Below are 16794 nucleotides of genomic sequence, written 5' to 3'. Positions count from 1 at the left end.
GGTGATATTTAGGTTTCTGTGTACTCTGGGTCCTCTCAGCCTGTGAGTTTAATTTGAATTCTTAAAATCTAAATGTAGTATAACTTGCCATGCCTCTGTAACTTACTGGTCTGGCAGTATATTCCCAATTTTCTTACCAGTTTGACATTTGAGAAGATCACATTGCCAATTGAGAACTTGAAATTCTTGTCCTCTTCTAGGCTTATGTATAGCAGGGCCAGACACCAGTTTTCAGGTACCTCATTATAAAGGCTTATCTATCCTGAGATGTGTTCACTTTATTCTTCAGACAGTTCTTTATATCCTATTGAAGAGCTTTTAAGGGGTGTCTGGGTGGCTCAGTTGGTTAAGTGTCTCCTTCAGAATCAGGGTGCTGGGGTCAAGCCCTGTATCAGGCTCCCTGCTCATCAGGGAGTCTACTTTTCCCTCTCCCTATGCCCCTCCACCCAGTTCCTGCTCGCTTGCTCTCTCTCTCTCATAAATATGTAAAATCTTTTAAAAAGAATTAAGGGTCTTTTTAGAATACCCTTGATGATTGACTTGCAAATGATTTTTTGGAATCAGCATGATGAAGTATCTGGTTTTGCCCTAAGTCACGTACCCCCTTAGGGAATTCTTTTTTTTTTTTTTTTTTTTTAAAGATTTTTTATTTTATTTATTTGACAGAGAGAAATCACAAGTAGTCGGAGAGGCAGGCAGAGAGAGAGAGGGAAGCAGGCTCCCTGCTGAGCAGAGAGCCCGATGCGGGACTCGATCCCAGGACCCTGAGATCCTGACCTGAGCTGAAGGCAGCGGCTTAACCCACTGAGCCACCCAGGCGCCCCCCCTTAGGGAATTCTTAATTGCTTAGACTCACACTTGTAGAATGGTTGAAGTCTGTCTCTTTCATGGTGTACATGAGAAAATGGAGACACAGAGAGGATATTAAATGACTTTTTTAAAATCCTGTAAAACATTTTCCTTATGGCCAGGGCTGGTATTCGGATTTCTCACATGTGGTCCAGCCTAGTTCTTCTACATCTCAGTGACACTCTTTGTGTAACGGTTTTTATTACATAATTCTGTTTCTTGTTAGAGGCTTATTCTGATTTTTATTTCTTATTCAGTTGGTTTTGGTAATTTGTGTTTTTCCAGGAATTTGAACATTTCATCTGAGTTGTCTGATTTATTGGCATATAGTTGTTTATAGTGTTCCCTTGTAGTCCTTTAGATTTCTGTAGGTTTAGCGGTGATGTGTCCCTCCTTTTATTTTTGACTTCGGTAATTTGCGTATCTCTGTCCTCTTTCTGCCTTCCTGCCTTTCCTCCTGTCCTCCTTTCTCCTGTTTTAAACTTGATTCTTGATTTTTTTTTTTTAATAACTTTTGACTTCATGGATCCCCTACTTCCCATTTTCGTATTTTGCATTCCATTGATTTCTGTACTGATCTTTATTTCCTTCCCTTGGTTGATTTGGATTTAGTTTGTTGTTTTTCCTAGTTTCTTAAGGTGGGAGAATAGGTTGATTTGAGACCTTTCTTCTTTTGTAATACAGGTATGTGATAGAGATGTAAATTTCTTTCTAAATACTACTTTAGCTGCATCCCATAGATTTTGATAATTTGTGTTTTTATTTTCATTGAGTTCAAAATATTTCCTTTTCTTTTTTTTTGTTTTCTTTGACCAGTGCATTATTTAGAAGTCATAGATTAATTTCCAAATGGAGATTTCCCAGATTTCATTCTGTTGATTTCTAATTTAATTCCCTTGGAGTAAAACATACTTCATATGATTTCAGTCCTTTTGAAGTCATTGTTTTATGGGCTACCATGTGGTCCATCTTGGAAAATATTCCAAGTGTGCTTGAAAATCGTGTATATTTTACTATTGGTTGTTGGTGAGTTTTATAAATGCCATTTAAGTTGACATGGTTGGTAGTGTTGTTCAGTTTTGTATCTTTGTTTTTTTGTCTAGTTCTATCACTTATTGTCATTGTAGTTAAATACTGTTACTGTATTGTGTATTTCTCTTGTTTTTGCTTCATGTATTTTGGGATTCTGTTGTTAGGTGTGTATAGGTTTGTTTATAATTGTATTTTCTAAATGTTAACTTCTTTATCATGAAAATGACCCCTTTGTTCCTCTTAATTTTCTTTACTCTAAAGTATATTTTGTCTATTAACAAAGTATACTTTGTCTTTTAACAAGAAAACTGTTCCAATTTTCTTTTGATTCCCGTTTGCATGTTCCTTTCATTCTTAGAAACCATTTTATGTTTTGGAATTTAAACTGTCTTTTGTAGATAGCATATGGTCAGGTTTTTTATCCAGCCTTACAGTCTTTTATCTTTTTTTAATTTATTTTTAATTTTACTTATTTATTTTTAGATACTATTTATTTGAGAGAGTGAGCAAGACAGATCACAGAAGGAGAGGGATAAGCAGATCCACTGCCAAGCAGAGAGCCCAACATGGGTCTTGATTCCAGGACCTTGAGATTCATTAATTATATATATCAACCAGTGCTTATCATAACGTGTGCCCTCCTTAATACCCATCACCCAGTTACCTCATTCCCTCCCTGCTCCCTTCTGTAACCCTCTGTTTCCCTGAATCTAGAGTCTCTCATGGTTTGTCTTCCTCTCTGATTTCTTCCCATTCTGTTTTCCCTCCTTTCCCCTGTGGTTCTCTGCTCTATTCCATATTTCCACATCTGAGTGAAACCATATGATAATTGTGTTCTGCTTGATTTATTTCACTCAGCATAATCCTCTCCAGTTCCGTCCATGTCAGTGCAGATGGTGGGTGTTCATCCTTTCTGATGGTTGAGTAATATCCTCCTCTATCCATGCATCTGTTGAAGGGCATCTCCATTCCTTCCACAGTTTGGCTGTTGCGGACCTTGTTGCTATGAGCATTGGGGTGCATGTGGCCCTTTTTTTCACTGCATTGGTATCTTTGGGGTAAATACCCAGTAGTGCAGTTGCTGGGTCTTAGGATAATTCTGTTTTTAATGTCTTGAGGAACCTCCATACGGTTTTCTAGAGTGGCTGCACCAACTTGCATTCCCACCAACAGTGTAAGAGGGTTCTCCTTTCTCCACATCCTCTCCAACACTTGTTTCCTGTCTTGTTGATTTTGGCCTTTCTAAGTCATGTAAGATAGTATCTCATTGTGGTTTTGATTTGTATTTCCGCATTGGCAAATACGGTTTTTTAAAATTTACCTTTTGCATCTACCTTTCTTCTATATGAATTTGAAATATCATATGACTTTCAGCAGCAGGACTTCCTTTAGTTAATTTCTAATCAGTTTGATCTGCTAGCAGCCGATTCATTATTTGTTTCATGCTCCTTTTTGAAGGTTAATTTTGCTGAGTATAGATTCTTGCTTGATGGTATTTTTTCTTTCAGCACTTCAAGTATGTTATCTCAGTGTCTTCTAATCTCCAGTCTCCAGAGTTTGTAGTGAGAAGTTCACTGGTAACTGTGTTACTCCCTTACATGTGAGAAGGTGTTTTGTCTTGCTGCTTTCAAGATTTTTCTCAACAGTTTGACTCTGACGTGTCTAGGTTTGACGATCTCTTTGTGTTTATCCAGTTTGGAATTTATTGAGCATCTGGATCTTAGATGAATATTTTCCTAGTTTGGGAAATTTTCAGCTGTTACTTTTCTGCTCTTTCTCTTTCTGAGAACTCCTTTTACTCCTATTCTGGGAATTTTGAAGACCTTAGTCTCTGAGGCTTTCCTCATTATCTTTTTCTTTTCTTCTTCTTTTTAACTGAAGTATCTGTGACATTCCTCACTTTCTTCTTTTTTCTTGCTGTTCTTCAAATTCAAGTTGCTTGATTCTCTTTAATTTTAAATCTGCTGAGCTCTTGTAGTGAACTTTTCATTTCAGTTATTAATTTTAACTACAGAATTTTTGACTCTTTCTTGAGATTCTGTATTTGATGAATCATTCTTTCTTAATGAGTTATTGTCATTCTTTCCTTTAATTGTTTAAATTTTGATTTCCTTTAATTCTTACCAGTTACTTAACAGACTGTCTCTCAAATTGGATTTGTCTGTTTTGTAAATCCTTTTTTTTAGTTTTGATTTTTGTTGGTGTTTATTTTCATAATTATCCTACAACCTTAGAAGCAAAAATCTGTGTTGACTTTATTTTCTGAATTTATTACATAATATATGAAGGAATTACAAGACAAATTAAAAACAACAACAAAAACAACTTTTCTGGGTCACTAGCAATTTCAGCCTCTTCAGTAACTTAGTAAGTCTCACAGGTCTACTGATTCACACTTAGGGTAGTTTCTATTATCAAATAATTTCTTTAATTACTATGGCTTATTCATTTTTTTTCTTATTGAGTTGAGTACAAATTCTTTTTTGCAAAAGAATATATTTGACATTTTCAAATTTATTGTCAAATCACTTTTGTAGTTTTGTTTTGAGTTTTACTTTTCAATTTCTAGTCATGTATTGTATTTAACTAGTAAACTATAAATACTTTTTTAATGTGTATGTGTGTGTTTTTTTTTAAGTGTGTTTTTTTTAAGTGTGTTTTTTTACTTTTGTAAGGTTGGGAATATCAGGATTTAATTTGCTTCTAATTAGATGAGATTAATTGGAATGTGGACTTAAGTTATAAGTGGCATTTATTTGATTATAGGTCCTCATTTGCTGTCTTACAAATGATAATATGGGTGAATTGGACCACTGTTTATTTATGAAATAAGTAAATGCCCTTATCATAACCAGGCTAGTTAAGTGCATGCAAGTTTGAATTTTTTAGCCATGCACAATATTTGTTGGCCTATGTAAATCTTTCTGCTGTAGTTTCTATACTTTGAGATCTTTGTCAGATACATAATGTCAACTCATTAAATTTCTTTTAGCTTTATTAGAAGTTACTTGCTTTGTAGTACCAAAATCCCTTCAGAGTAGTTGAAGATAAGGAGATGCAGGTGTTCAGGAGTATAACCCAAACACATAGGAAAGGTTCTGTTGCTAGGAGGCTATTCCTAATGTGCGTCTGTCTCTGTATGTCTGTCTCTGTATGTCTTGGTTTGCCTCAGCGTTGTGTATTCTCTCATTTTTGTTCTGCATATCTCTTCTGTTTTCCTTTCTTTTTATTTTTTTCCTCTTCTGTTTTCTTTTCTGTTTACCTTCATTCTCAGACTGTAAACAAAATGACGGTGGCTTTGCAAGCCACGTAATCAGTTAGAACTCATATGCCAGTGCCCATGCCCGACCATATGACCGATGCAGCCTCTGTGTCTCCAAGTTAGATTCCCAGGAGGGAAACTGTGGTTTGCCCATCCTGGTCCAAATAGATGTGACAGGGTACAATCACCTCGTTCTGTAGAATCTGAAGGTGAGGGCAGAGTTTCAAAATAGGGTGTATGTGAACCAGGAGTGGCCTCAATAGTACAACTTTTGGATTGGGTTTGGTAGTAAACCAAATATTTTGGTAACCTGATATTTTCTTTTGCGGAGGAAAGTCTGTTTAGAAAGCCATTTATAAAAAGATTGATCACACCAGAATTCAACACTATACAGAAGATAGATGCTTGACTGACTAAGCCACCCATGCGCCCCTGTGGAGTTGATTCTTTTTTTCTTCTTCTTCTTCTTTTTTTTTTTTTAAATGATTTTTATTTATTTGACAGAGAAATAGCACAAGTAGGTAGAGCAGTCAGGAGAGGGAGAAGCAGGCACTCCACTGAGCAGGGAACCTGATGTGGGGCTTGATCCTGGGACCCTGGGATCATGACCTGAGCCAAAGGCCCCTGCTTAGCTGACTGAGCCACCCAGACACTCCTCATTCTTAAAAAGCTTCTCATTAAGTGCTTCTGGAGCTTGTAACTCAAATGGTGAGGACTCAGTGTTTGTATTTTTAGGGGCCCAATAAAAGAACACCCCTTTCCCCATTCAAATTGAGCCACTGGAGAGAAGTAAAGGGAATCAGGCAACCAGAGACCCAAATAAATATCATCTTATCATTGAGAAAAAGCTGTGTTGGAGATTGTTGCTTAGACATGTAGTAGCATAGGACTTTTTGTAGTCTCTGTAAACTACTTTTTTTTTTTTTTAAAGATTTTATTTATTTATTTGGCAGACAGAGGTCACAGTAGGCAGAGAGGCAGGCAGAGAGAGAGAGAGAAGAGGAGGAAGCAGGCTCCCTGCTGAGCAGAGAGCCTGATGTGGAGCTCGATCCTAGAATCCTGGGATCATGACCTGAGCCGAAGGCAGAGGCTTTAACCCAAGGAGCCACCCAGGCGCCCCTGTAGACTACTTTTTGTAGTCTCCCCTAAGTTTAGATCTTGGAACTGCCCACCAAGGGAAGAATTGTGTCTGCAGAGCATGTCCCCGAGATCATTGCCTCATTCGTTATGTACCATTCTTTTTTTTTTTTTTTTTAAGATTTTAAATTTTTTTTTATTTGACAGAGCACATAAGTAGGCAGAGCGGCAAGCAGAGGGAGAGGAAGAAGCAGGCTCCCCCTGAGCAGGGAGCCCGATGTGGGGCTTGATCCCAGGACCCTGGGATCATGACCTGAGCTGAAGGCAGCCGCTTAACTGAGCCACCCGGGCGCCCTTGTACCATTCATTCTTTGCTTGGCTCCTAGCTTCTGAATGGCATACTATAGGATAAAGGTAATTTATTTCAGTTTATGTTCCGCAACCTTCAGGAGGTCTGCCCTAAAGTTTGGCCATTTGTCTGAATGAGTCTGATGTCAGGGATTCTGAACAACAAACGATTGACTGAAGGAGGACTCGATGGTTAATGAATTAATTTAGCTGGTATCCCATTGGGAAAGTTTCTACTTATTTGGTTCTTATTTGTTGTTACTCAAGTAGAGATGCTTTGAATTAGTTTCCAGGGCCCTTGGATTCCCTGTCTTTTGTGTTCGATTTTTAGTTTTGTTGGAGGCCTTGTGAGCTGCACATGGTATCTTTAAATGTGCCCATTTTTAATTTTCTAGCATCCCAGCTCATCAGCATGATCATATTGGGGTCTTAATGTATTCTCTATTCTTGTATGTTCCCTCTTGTTTTGGACCCATGACCCTAATGAAGTCATGTTTCTCTGGATTTTATGAGAACTTCTCTGACATAGCTGCCTCTTCCATCCCTGTGTTTGGAAAATACTGGAACTGATTTCTGATCACAATCTTGTCGGACCCCAAAATAGTTTTCTTTTGGTCTTTTAACTTCTAGTTGTTTTTTCCGCAGTGAGTAGAGGACATCCTCAGGGTCCTATGGCTGTTGGTATTCTTAGTGCAGCTGCTCCTGCTTCATCAGTAAGTGGAGTGTGTGGCTGTGTGGTCCTCCCTAAGTGTGATCCTGAACTTGGAGTACCTTTCCTTAGACCAGCCATAGGCATGAAGATACTCCTTTGCTGGGGATAGAATCTCAAACCCATTTAGGGATCTGAAGTGATTATTGACATCTAAGTACAAGAGCTGTGTGGTGTCACTGATAATGACTTAATCATTATCGGGGCTTCTTTACCTTCTCACAGCATGGTTGCAAAATATATGAAGTTGTGCCTTTTGAGCCAGATCATAAACTGCGTTATAGTGCCAGGTTTTCCTCACCTGTTTTAACTGTTACTCTTAATGTGCCTGGCTTGCTCTGATTAACAAATGGGGTACATTTTTAAGGGCCCACAAACTCCGCGTGCCCTGAATATATAACCATCCTGCCTGGATTACAGGTTCTTGGAATTTGTTTCAGGGGGTAATGGTTCGAGGACAAAATCCTCTGGGCAGGGGTAGTTACTGACCTCCCCTTATAAAATTTTTTTTCAAGGAAGATAGGTAGATTGGTGGGATGTATAAATATGGCTATCCAGTCTTGTACCAAGTTTTAAGTACTCCAGGTAACTGACAGGTAGGACCGTAATTCATTACTACATTGCCCTGTATGTGTGGGACCTGTGCCACATGTTTCTTCTCTTTTCCATGGGTTTAGTTAGCTAAATAGCTATGATATGACATTTCCTTTAAGGTACTGTCTTATTTTGAAATGCATCCCAGTTTTAGAGATAATTAACTTCTCCCCCTTTTGAGAATAAAATGGACAAATATATTGCTGTGTAAATTTAAGGTGCAGAACATGATGGCTTGATTTACAAATAATGTGAAATGCTTATTACCCAAATAGATTTAGTTAATATTCATCATCCATATAGAGACTGTAAGCTTTTAAAATGTGTGTTTTGGGATTGATGTAGTTTTAAGATTAGCACTAGAGATGAAAAGATTAAAGGGCTGCTTAACATTTGTAACTGAGTAATTTCGTCACCACTGCTGGTCTGTCATACATGTGTTGGGACACGAATTTACTGCAGAATCTTGCTGGTCTATGTCATGGCCAGATTCACTTGACTTTTGTACAGTCTACTGCTTTTCCTCTAATACACTTAATTTCAGGGATGGCATTGTCATCTTGGTCCAGTTAATGCATTCAGATTTTTAAAATTAATCTTGCCCTTTTACTGTCCATGCTCATTTGTCAGCTTTCTCACGTGAATTTAATTCTGTTTAAGTATATGTCTTTTGATTGTAATGCCCAGAAGCTTTTCACATAAATGTAGCTGTTTAAGGTCTACTATTAAAAACTGCATTTTGCTAAGCCTATACCATTACCCTGGGAGCAGTTGAGGTTGAGACATACTTCATCTTCTGCTAGCAGATGTGAGCTTTTCCATACTGTTCATCCGGAATTTCCGGCTTGTAGACAGAGACAGAGTGTGGTGGCTGTCCACATGCATTACTGTATCACGAGGTGTATTCTGTTGTTTTCAGTTTGTAAAGGCTTACCTGGGAGCTCCAGCTCCATGTGCAGGTCAGTAGGAGACCAACATCTGTAACTTTGATATGTGGAATCCATTCCCAGGCTTCGTAGGACTTTAATTGGCATAGGAACACAGGCCATAGGATTTTACCTAACTTCTGTAACATACTGGTTTCACTAACCATGTCGCTAAACCTCTGGCAGTCTTACTTTTTTTTTTTTTTTTTTTAAGATTTTATTTATTTATTTGACAAACAGATCACAAGCAGGCAGAGAGGCAGGCAGAAGGGAGAGAGAGGAGGAAGCAGGTTCCCTGCTAAGCAGAGAGCCTGATGTGGGGCTCGAACCCAGGACCCTGGGATCATGACCTGAGCCGAAGGCAGAGGCTTTAACCCACTGAGCCACCCAGGCGCCCCTGGCAGTCTTACTTTAAAAGATTTTTATTTATTTATTGAGTGAGAGAGCAAGAGAGGATAATCAGGGGAAGGGGTAGAGGGAGAGGGAGAAGCAGGCTCCCCATGGCAGTCTTACTTTAATCAGACCCCTACCATTTATTAAGTTTAAGAGTATTCTCTCAAATTCAGTCAGTCTCCTGTCATATTTAAATTGACATCGTTAAATTGATATTTTGTTTATCCTTTTGTGGCTCCCTTAGGTGGATTCTCACTTTCCCAAAGCCTAGTCCCTTAGGAGTGGTAGCTTTACTAGGCTAATTTAAGTCCCTTTGTCAGTAGTGGAATCCCATTGACTTTGATGGTCAGTTGGTCATCTTCAGATACACAGGCTGACCACTGTGACCTGGCAAAGTACCAAGATTGACCTTGAGAGAGTGACAGAATCAAGGGGCTAGGCCCCTTCCAAATCCTAGGCCCTCTGTTCTTCACAGAATCAGTTGGCCACTCTCCCTCCTACCAAGATCATATGTTACCTTGTTCTGACAACCAAGTTCTGCTTTTTCCTGAGTTGGATACTTTAAATTAGTAGATGGCAGAGTTCATGGCTTCTTATTTTGAAGAACTACAGTTATTCACTGAAAAAGTACCCTGACTTCACCCAGTTGATTTGAGTGTCCCCAGATCTCTAGAAGTCTGTCAGTTTCATTTTCTCTGGTGGTTCTTTCACCTTGATGTTGCCCCTAAATTTCTCTTGGGGGTGTATTATTCAGAACTTTAGGCATGGGCCCTCACATCAGTTTCCCATAAATTCTTCCAAAATTAGCTTTGTGTTTTTATACTAAAAAGGATTGAATGAGTGATGTTTCAATTCTCTGTGAGGCTACATTGGGCTAGATTGTGTTTCCTAAGCTTTTTGAACTTGCCCACATGTACTGATAATAAACTGCTATCTTCAGGAGTTAAGTGAGTGAATGAATCCAGGTTCTGGCAATTTGAAAGAGCCTTGTAAGCATGTAACTTAAGAAAAAAGACATTATCTTCTTAAACCTCTGACTTCCAAAGTTACTTGCTTATGTGCATTAAGGATTAGTGGTGAAAAGACAATTAACACCTGAAAAATCTGGATTAGTAATGTATAATAATTGTAATTTTTCAGAATTTTATTTAAAATTATAATTACAAAATGATATGAAAGGTAAAAGGCACCAAAAATAACTTTGGCTAAGGATATTTCTATTTTTGAATCTGAATTCAAAGTAAATTAGCTTTTTTTTGTTTTCTCTCCCCCCATTTCAACTAGGGTTACACATCATTTTGGAATGACTGTATATCGTCTGGATTACGTGGCTGTATGTTAATTGAATTAGCACTGAGAGGAAGGTTACAACTAGAGGCGTGTGGAATGAGACGGAAAAGTCTGTTAACAAGAAAGGTAAGAGGAGTGCTAATAAGCACTAAGAGTTTGCGCTGACTAAAAGTGAAAGTTTCTTCTAATAGATTGAAAGAATTAAAGAGAAAGTTGATTTTAAAGTTAAGACTTTATTGGAAATTGTGTTTCCATGTCTTTTTTGCATTTTTGGTTTCTTGAATCTTTGTACATAATGATTAATGTGTAACTCGTTGTTAGATTCACTGGTCCCTGCGTCTTGCATATTCAGAAAGACTCCATACCTTATTTGCTGCTTCTGAAAGCCATACTTCGGAGAGACTTGATATAACTTTGTTTTAAAACTCAAAGTTCTTACTTTGCAAGTTAACTATCCATAGGCTATTGGGGTTTTTAGCAGAATATGAACACTTTTTAGATCTCTACCTTCTCTGTTTGAAAGGTCTGTGTAAAGAGTTAATTTTGGCTAGTTTTTAAAATTTTAACTCCAGCCTCAACCTCAGATATTCAAGACTGTTTCTCTTCTAGTCTGTCATTGTGTTTCTTGGGGCCATGGCGTTTCAAAACTGATTTTTCCCTTAAATACAGCATCTTAATGAAATCTACAAAATTTTAGGTTAGAACTGAATATTTCTTTCTTTTTTTTTTTTTTTTAAAGATTTTATTTATTTATTTGACAGACAGAGGTCACAAGTAGGCAGAGAGGCAGGCAGAGAGAGAGAGGAGGAAGCAAGCTCCCTGCAGAGCAGAGAGACCGATGTGGGGCTCGATCCCAGGACCCTGGGATCATGACCTGAGCCGAAGGCAGAGGCTTTAACCCACTGAGCCACCCAGGTGCCCCAGAACTGAATATTTCTTGCCTGATATGCCATAATCCTACAGGAAAGAAAGCCACATTAATGGCTTTCTCGAAAGTTCTGTGCAGAGTAAACATTGTATAGCAGAACATGTTCCTTATGCGATTTTAAAATAATCTAGTCATTCAGAGTAGAGTAAGTGAGTTGGTATGAGGTTGGTGTAAAAATTTACTTTTAGAGAACTAGATCATAAAGTGGAATACAATTTTTATTCCATTTTACTCTGCAACCATGGATTTATGGAGGGGAAAAAAACTTTAACACTTCATTGCTTTTATCAATGAAATATACATTTAGGTTGCTACTAATCAGAGTAATTATAAAAATTTTTGAATTAATGTTACCAAGCCCTGACTTAAAGTGAAAAGATTTTGATAATAGTTTTTTTTATGGGAGCAGGAACCAGCTTTGTGTTGGCTATTGGCAAATTATTTGTTCTTTTGTTCATTTATTTCTTTATATTTATTTAATGCTTAAGTCTACCATATACTGTGCTCAATCCTGTGGAGACCAAGAGACATGCTCCCTGCCTGCATGGGCTTTCTGTTTTAGTCTATTTGTGTGCCCTTAACTATGTTTGTTGACACATCCTTTGGAAAAATACTCCAATATCATTTAATTTATTGACATAAAATAATTATTGCTTTCATTAAGATAATATATATATAATAGTTGTAAAATCAAGTTGTAAAAGCTTTATAACAAAAAATAACTGTCTTCTATTCACTTTTCCCCACTCCCTAATCCTCTTCCTGAGAGGGGGTCATTCTCAATCCTTGTATCCGTTTTGCAGGCCCCTTAACAAATTACAACAGACTTGATGGCTTAAAACAGCTAATAAGTATAGTCTCACAGTTCTGGAGGCCAGCACATGTTGTGTTCTCATAGACAGCTCTAAGGAAGATTCTGTTCTTTCATTCTGCTAGCTTCTGGTGGCTTCAGGATTTCCTTGGCTTTTGGCCGCATCTCTCTGTGCTCTGTCTTTACACTGCCTTCTCCTGTTGTCTCTCCTTTGTGTGTCTTTTATAAAGGTGTTTTCATTGCATTGAGGGCCCCTTCGATAATCCAGGTTGATCTCATCTCTGTATCTCATTTTTTTTTTTAAAGGTTCATTTATTTATTAGAGAGAAAGAGAATGTTTGGGCAGGGAGGGGCAGAGGGAGAGAGCAGACTGCCTGCCAAGCATGGAGCCTGACCCTGAGATCATGACCTGAGCCAAAATCAAGAGTCCAGTGCCTGACTGAGCCATCTAGGTGCCCCATCATCTCTATATCTAATTTAACATAATCTCATTTACAAAAATTAACTGGGTCCCTCTTGGGGACCACTGTTCAGCTTGCTATAGCTCTTAGTTATTTCTTTTGGCATTTATATCCATACTTCTAAGTGAGCTTATGCTGCGATCTCTCATTTTTATTTTATTTTTCTCTTTTTTCAAAGATTTTATTTATTTATTTGACAGAGAGCTCACCAGTAGGCAGAGAGGCAAGCAGAGACAGTGAGAGGGGGGAAGCAGATTCCCCACTGAGCAGAGAGCCTGACTCGGGGCTCAATCCCAGGACCCTGGGATCATGACCTAAGCCGAAGGCAGAGGCTTTAACCCACTGAGCCACCCAGGCATCCCATGCCATCTCTCATTTTTTTTTTTAAAGATTTTTTTTTCTTTTTTTTCTTTTTTTTTTTATTTATCAGAGGGAGAGGGGGGGAGAGAGCGAGCACAGGCAGACAGAATGGCAGGCAGAGGCAGAGGGAGAAGCAGGCTCCCCGCTGAGCAAGGAGCCCGATGTGGGACTCGATCCCAGGACGCTGGGACCATGACCTGAGCCGAAGGCAGCTGCTTAACCAACTGAGCCACCCAGGCGTCCCACCATCTCTCATTTTTAAAGATTTTATTTTTAGGTAAACTCTACGACCGAACTTGGGGCTTGAACTCACAAACCCAAGATCAAGAATCACATGCTTTGTCAACTGAGCCAGCCAGGTGCCCCTGCCATTTCTTGATAAATCACTTTGAAATGCTGTTTACTTTCTGTTAGAGAAGATGAGGGGGAAAAATAAGTTAAACATTTTGGCTCTCTTAATACCACTTATCTCTACCTGTAGCGTTCCTGATAGAGTTACATCATAATTTTTTGCAAAACCATAAAGGTCGTTTTATATTGCTACAGTTATGTTAAAACCCCGCAGAATTTGGTTATATCCTATGATATTTTCTCTTCATTTTTAAATTTTATTTATTTATTTATTAGATTTTATTTATTTGATGCAGTGAGATCACAAGCAGGCAGAGAGGCAGGCAGAGAGGCAGGAGGAGAGAGAGAGGGAAGCAGGCTCCCCACTGAGCAGAGAGCCTGATGTGGGGCTCGATCCCAGGACCCCGAGATCATGACCTGAGCTGAAGGCAGAAGCTTAAACCACTGAGCCAACCAGGCGCTCCCTTCTTTTCATTTTTTACGAAAGATTTTATTTATTTGTCAGCACACAAGCAGGGGAAGCAGTAGGCAGAGGAAGAGAGAGAAGCAGGCTCTCTGCCTTGAGGCTCAGTCCCAGGACCCCAGGATCATGACCTGAGCTAAAGATAGACGTTTAACCAACTAAGCCACCCAGGCACCCCTCTTTTTTTTTTTTCCCAGAGTTTTAATAACTCTATTTTTAAAAAACATTTTCTCTGTACCTTTTTCTCTTAAATGCTCTCTCAGAGAAAAACTAGCATTATTAATTTTCAAATGTTCAGATACATTAGGTAACTCCATTAGAATTTGCCTTGTTCTTCAGTCTAGACTGGTTATGGTTTGGTTCTGTTGAGACTTCTGGTTTCTTTTTACTGCTTTAAACCTCCTGTTTCTGGATATAATATTTTTTTTCTATCCTTTTGGGAAGAAAGTGTTTTGAGACTTCCTGAAAATTTCTTTACCGTACCTCATTTTTATTTGACAGTTTGGGAATAGAACATTAGATTTAAATTATTTTCCACAGAATTTTGAGGTCATTTCCCCATTGTCCTCTAGTATATAGAGTTGCTGTTAAAGTCTGGAGCCCTGTTGACTTTTCTTTGTGCAATCCCTGTTCTGTCTGGAAGGATTTCCGATCTTCTCTTTATCCCTGTGTTTTGATATTGTACAATATGCCTTGATGTGGGTCTTTTAAAATTTATTATTCTGTGCTCACTTTGGCAGCACATACATTAAAATTCGTTGTGCATGGGTTCTTTCAATCTAGAACTGTTCAGTTTGGGTTTTATAAAGTTTTCGTCTATTTCTTACATCTTTGCTCCATTTTTTAGAACTTGAAGTTTGATGTGCACCTCTCACCTAGTCTTTTTTCTTGTTCTTACTTTCTTACCTTTATTAAGTTACAATTGGTCTTCGTTACCTTTTTTTTTAACCTTCTTTTCAGTTTTTCTTTTATGTGGTTCTAATATTTTTGATTTCCAGGAACTTTTTCTTGTGTTTTGTTTTTGTTTTATCACGACCTCCTGTTTCATGGATGTAACATCTTCTTTTAAATCTCTAAGACTGGGACGCCTGGGTGGCTCAGTTGGTTAAGCACTGCTCAGGTCATGATCCCAGCGTCCTGGGATCGAGTCCCACATCGGGCTCCTTGCTCTGCAGGGAGCCTGCTTCTCCCTCTGCCTCTGCCTGCCATTTTGTCTGCCTGTGCTCGCTCTCTTTCCCTCTCTCTGACAAATAAATAAAATCTTTAAAAAAAAAAAATCTCTAAGACTATTATGGCTCTTTTGAAAATTTCTTTTATCTGTGTCTTCAAGTTCTTACTTGCTGTCTTTTGGTTTCTTTGATGTTGAAGGTTTTCCTTCAGTATCTTGTCATTCTTGGTTAACTGTTCATATTTTAAGAATGAGGCTCTCATCATTCTTAAGGTGCAGTGCAGTAAATAGAAATTAAAGTGTGGGCAGAGCATACTTAACTAGTGTGCCACAGATTGCTGAATTTTGTTAAGGGGTTTAGTACTGTTCTGAGGCACTGAGGAGTTTTAAGCAGAAACCTTGAGATAACATGGTAAGACTAACCTTTTAAAAAGATCAGTGAGGAGGATGGATTGAAAGTAGTTTGGGAAAACTAGTTAGGAATCTTAGTCCAGGTGAAAGATTACTAGATTGAGTGGAATAACTGCAGAGGTGATGGAGAAGAGTAGTCCCATCTGCAAGAGATGGGACAGGATTTCATGAGAAAAAAGATCTCCCCCCAAACCAGGTTATTGTAACCTGATAAAAGACACTTCTCTGAGGGTAGGCATGAGGTGGGTGTTGAGGCCAGATGGCAGTAAATTTAAGGTCAGAAGTGGTGTTGTGACCACATTATATGAACAAACAACTTTTTCCTGTGAATGTCCTCCTTTTGGGGCACTTGGGTGGTTCAGTCGTTAAATGTTTGCCTTCAGCTTAGGTCATGATCGCGGGGCCCTGGGATTGAGCCCCGCATCGGGCTCTCTGCTTGGCGGGAAGCCTGCTTCTCCCTCTCTCACTCCTCTTGCTTGTGTTTCCTCTCTCATTGTCTCTCTCCCTCTATCAAATAAATAAGTAAATCTTTAAAAAACAAAAACAAAACCTCCTTTTTTCTTACTCTCTTTTCCTAAAAGCATGGTCCAGAGTAGTACTGTCCAGTAGAACTTTCGTGATGACGAAAATGTTCTGTATTTGCCAGCACGCTAGCCACTAGCCATGTGTCTGTGAGCCAGATACTTGAAAAGTGGCTAGTTAGATTGAGATATGTTGTAAATAAAAACATAATGGATTTTTGAAAACTTACCATGAAAAAAGAAGATTGTAAAATATCTCAATTTAAAAATACTTATACATGTTAATATTTTGACTGTAGTGGGTTAAGTAAAATATATTAAAATCAATTTAACCTGTTTTCCTTTTTTAATATAACTACAAAAATTTAAAAAGCTTGTGGCATGCATTTGTTACTCAGGTTATATTTCTTTTGGGTCATGCTGTCTCCGAAAAAGACATACCGTTGTATGTATTTTAGTCTTTCAGAAGATTGAGCAGAAGGGAAAGGGCACATGTTGAAGACAAAAAGTTTAAGGGAGAACTGCTGCATTTAAAAAATAGTATTTTAAAATTGTATGACATTTTAATAGCTAACAAAGTAATAGATTAAAATTCAGTATTACAGAATTTTAACTAGAAACGTGTTGCTTAGCCAAGAACTCCAGTGAAGTCTGCAGAAAGCTAATACTTGGCTAAAGTAGTATATAACATTTTCTTTATCTTTTTCTTTTTCTTCTTTTTTTTTTTTTTTAAAGATTTTATTTATTTGATAGAAAGCACAAACAGGGCAAACAGCAGGCAGAGTGGGAGGCAGGCTCCATGGTGAGCAAGGAGCCCCATACAAGAAGCCTCATAGTGGG

At 38.3% G+C, this 16794-nt stretch overlaps 1 protein-coding gene across 1 annotated transcript in view; it reads left to right on the top strand.

Annotated features, from left to right (window-relative positions):
- GOLPH3 (golgi phosphoprotein 3) overlaps positions 1-16794 on the top strand; it is a 61972-nt gene that overhangs the window by 34006 nt on the left and 11172 nt on the right. Inside the window, exon 2 of the mRNA XM_059416956.1 lies at positions 10475-10606. Within this exon, the coding sequence (XP_059272939.1) occupies positions 10475-10606 (132 nt within the window). The remainder of the gene's footprint in view (positions 1-10474; positions 10607-16794) is intronic.

Source organism: Mustela nigripes, chromosome 12 (genome assembly GCF_022355385.1).
Source record: "Mustela nigripes isolate SB6536 chromosome 12, MUSNIG.SB6536, whole genome shotgun sequence".
Classification (NCBI taxonomy): domain Eukaryota; kingdom Metazoa; phylum Chordata; class Mammalia; order Carnivora; family Mustelidae; genus Mustela; species Mustela nigripes.
The sequence above is the reverse complement of the archived record's forward strand: the minus strand, read 5'-3'. Positions and strand labels throughout refer to the sequence as shown.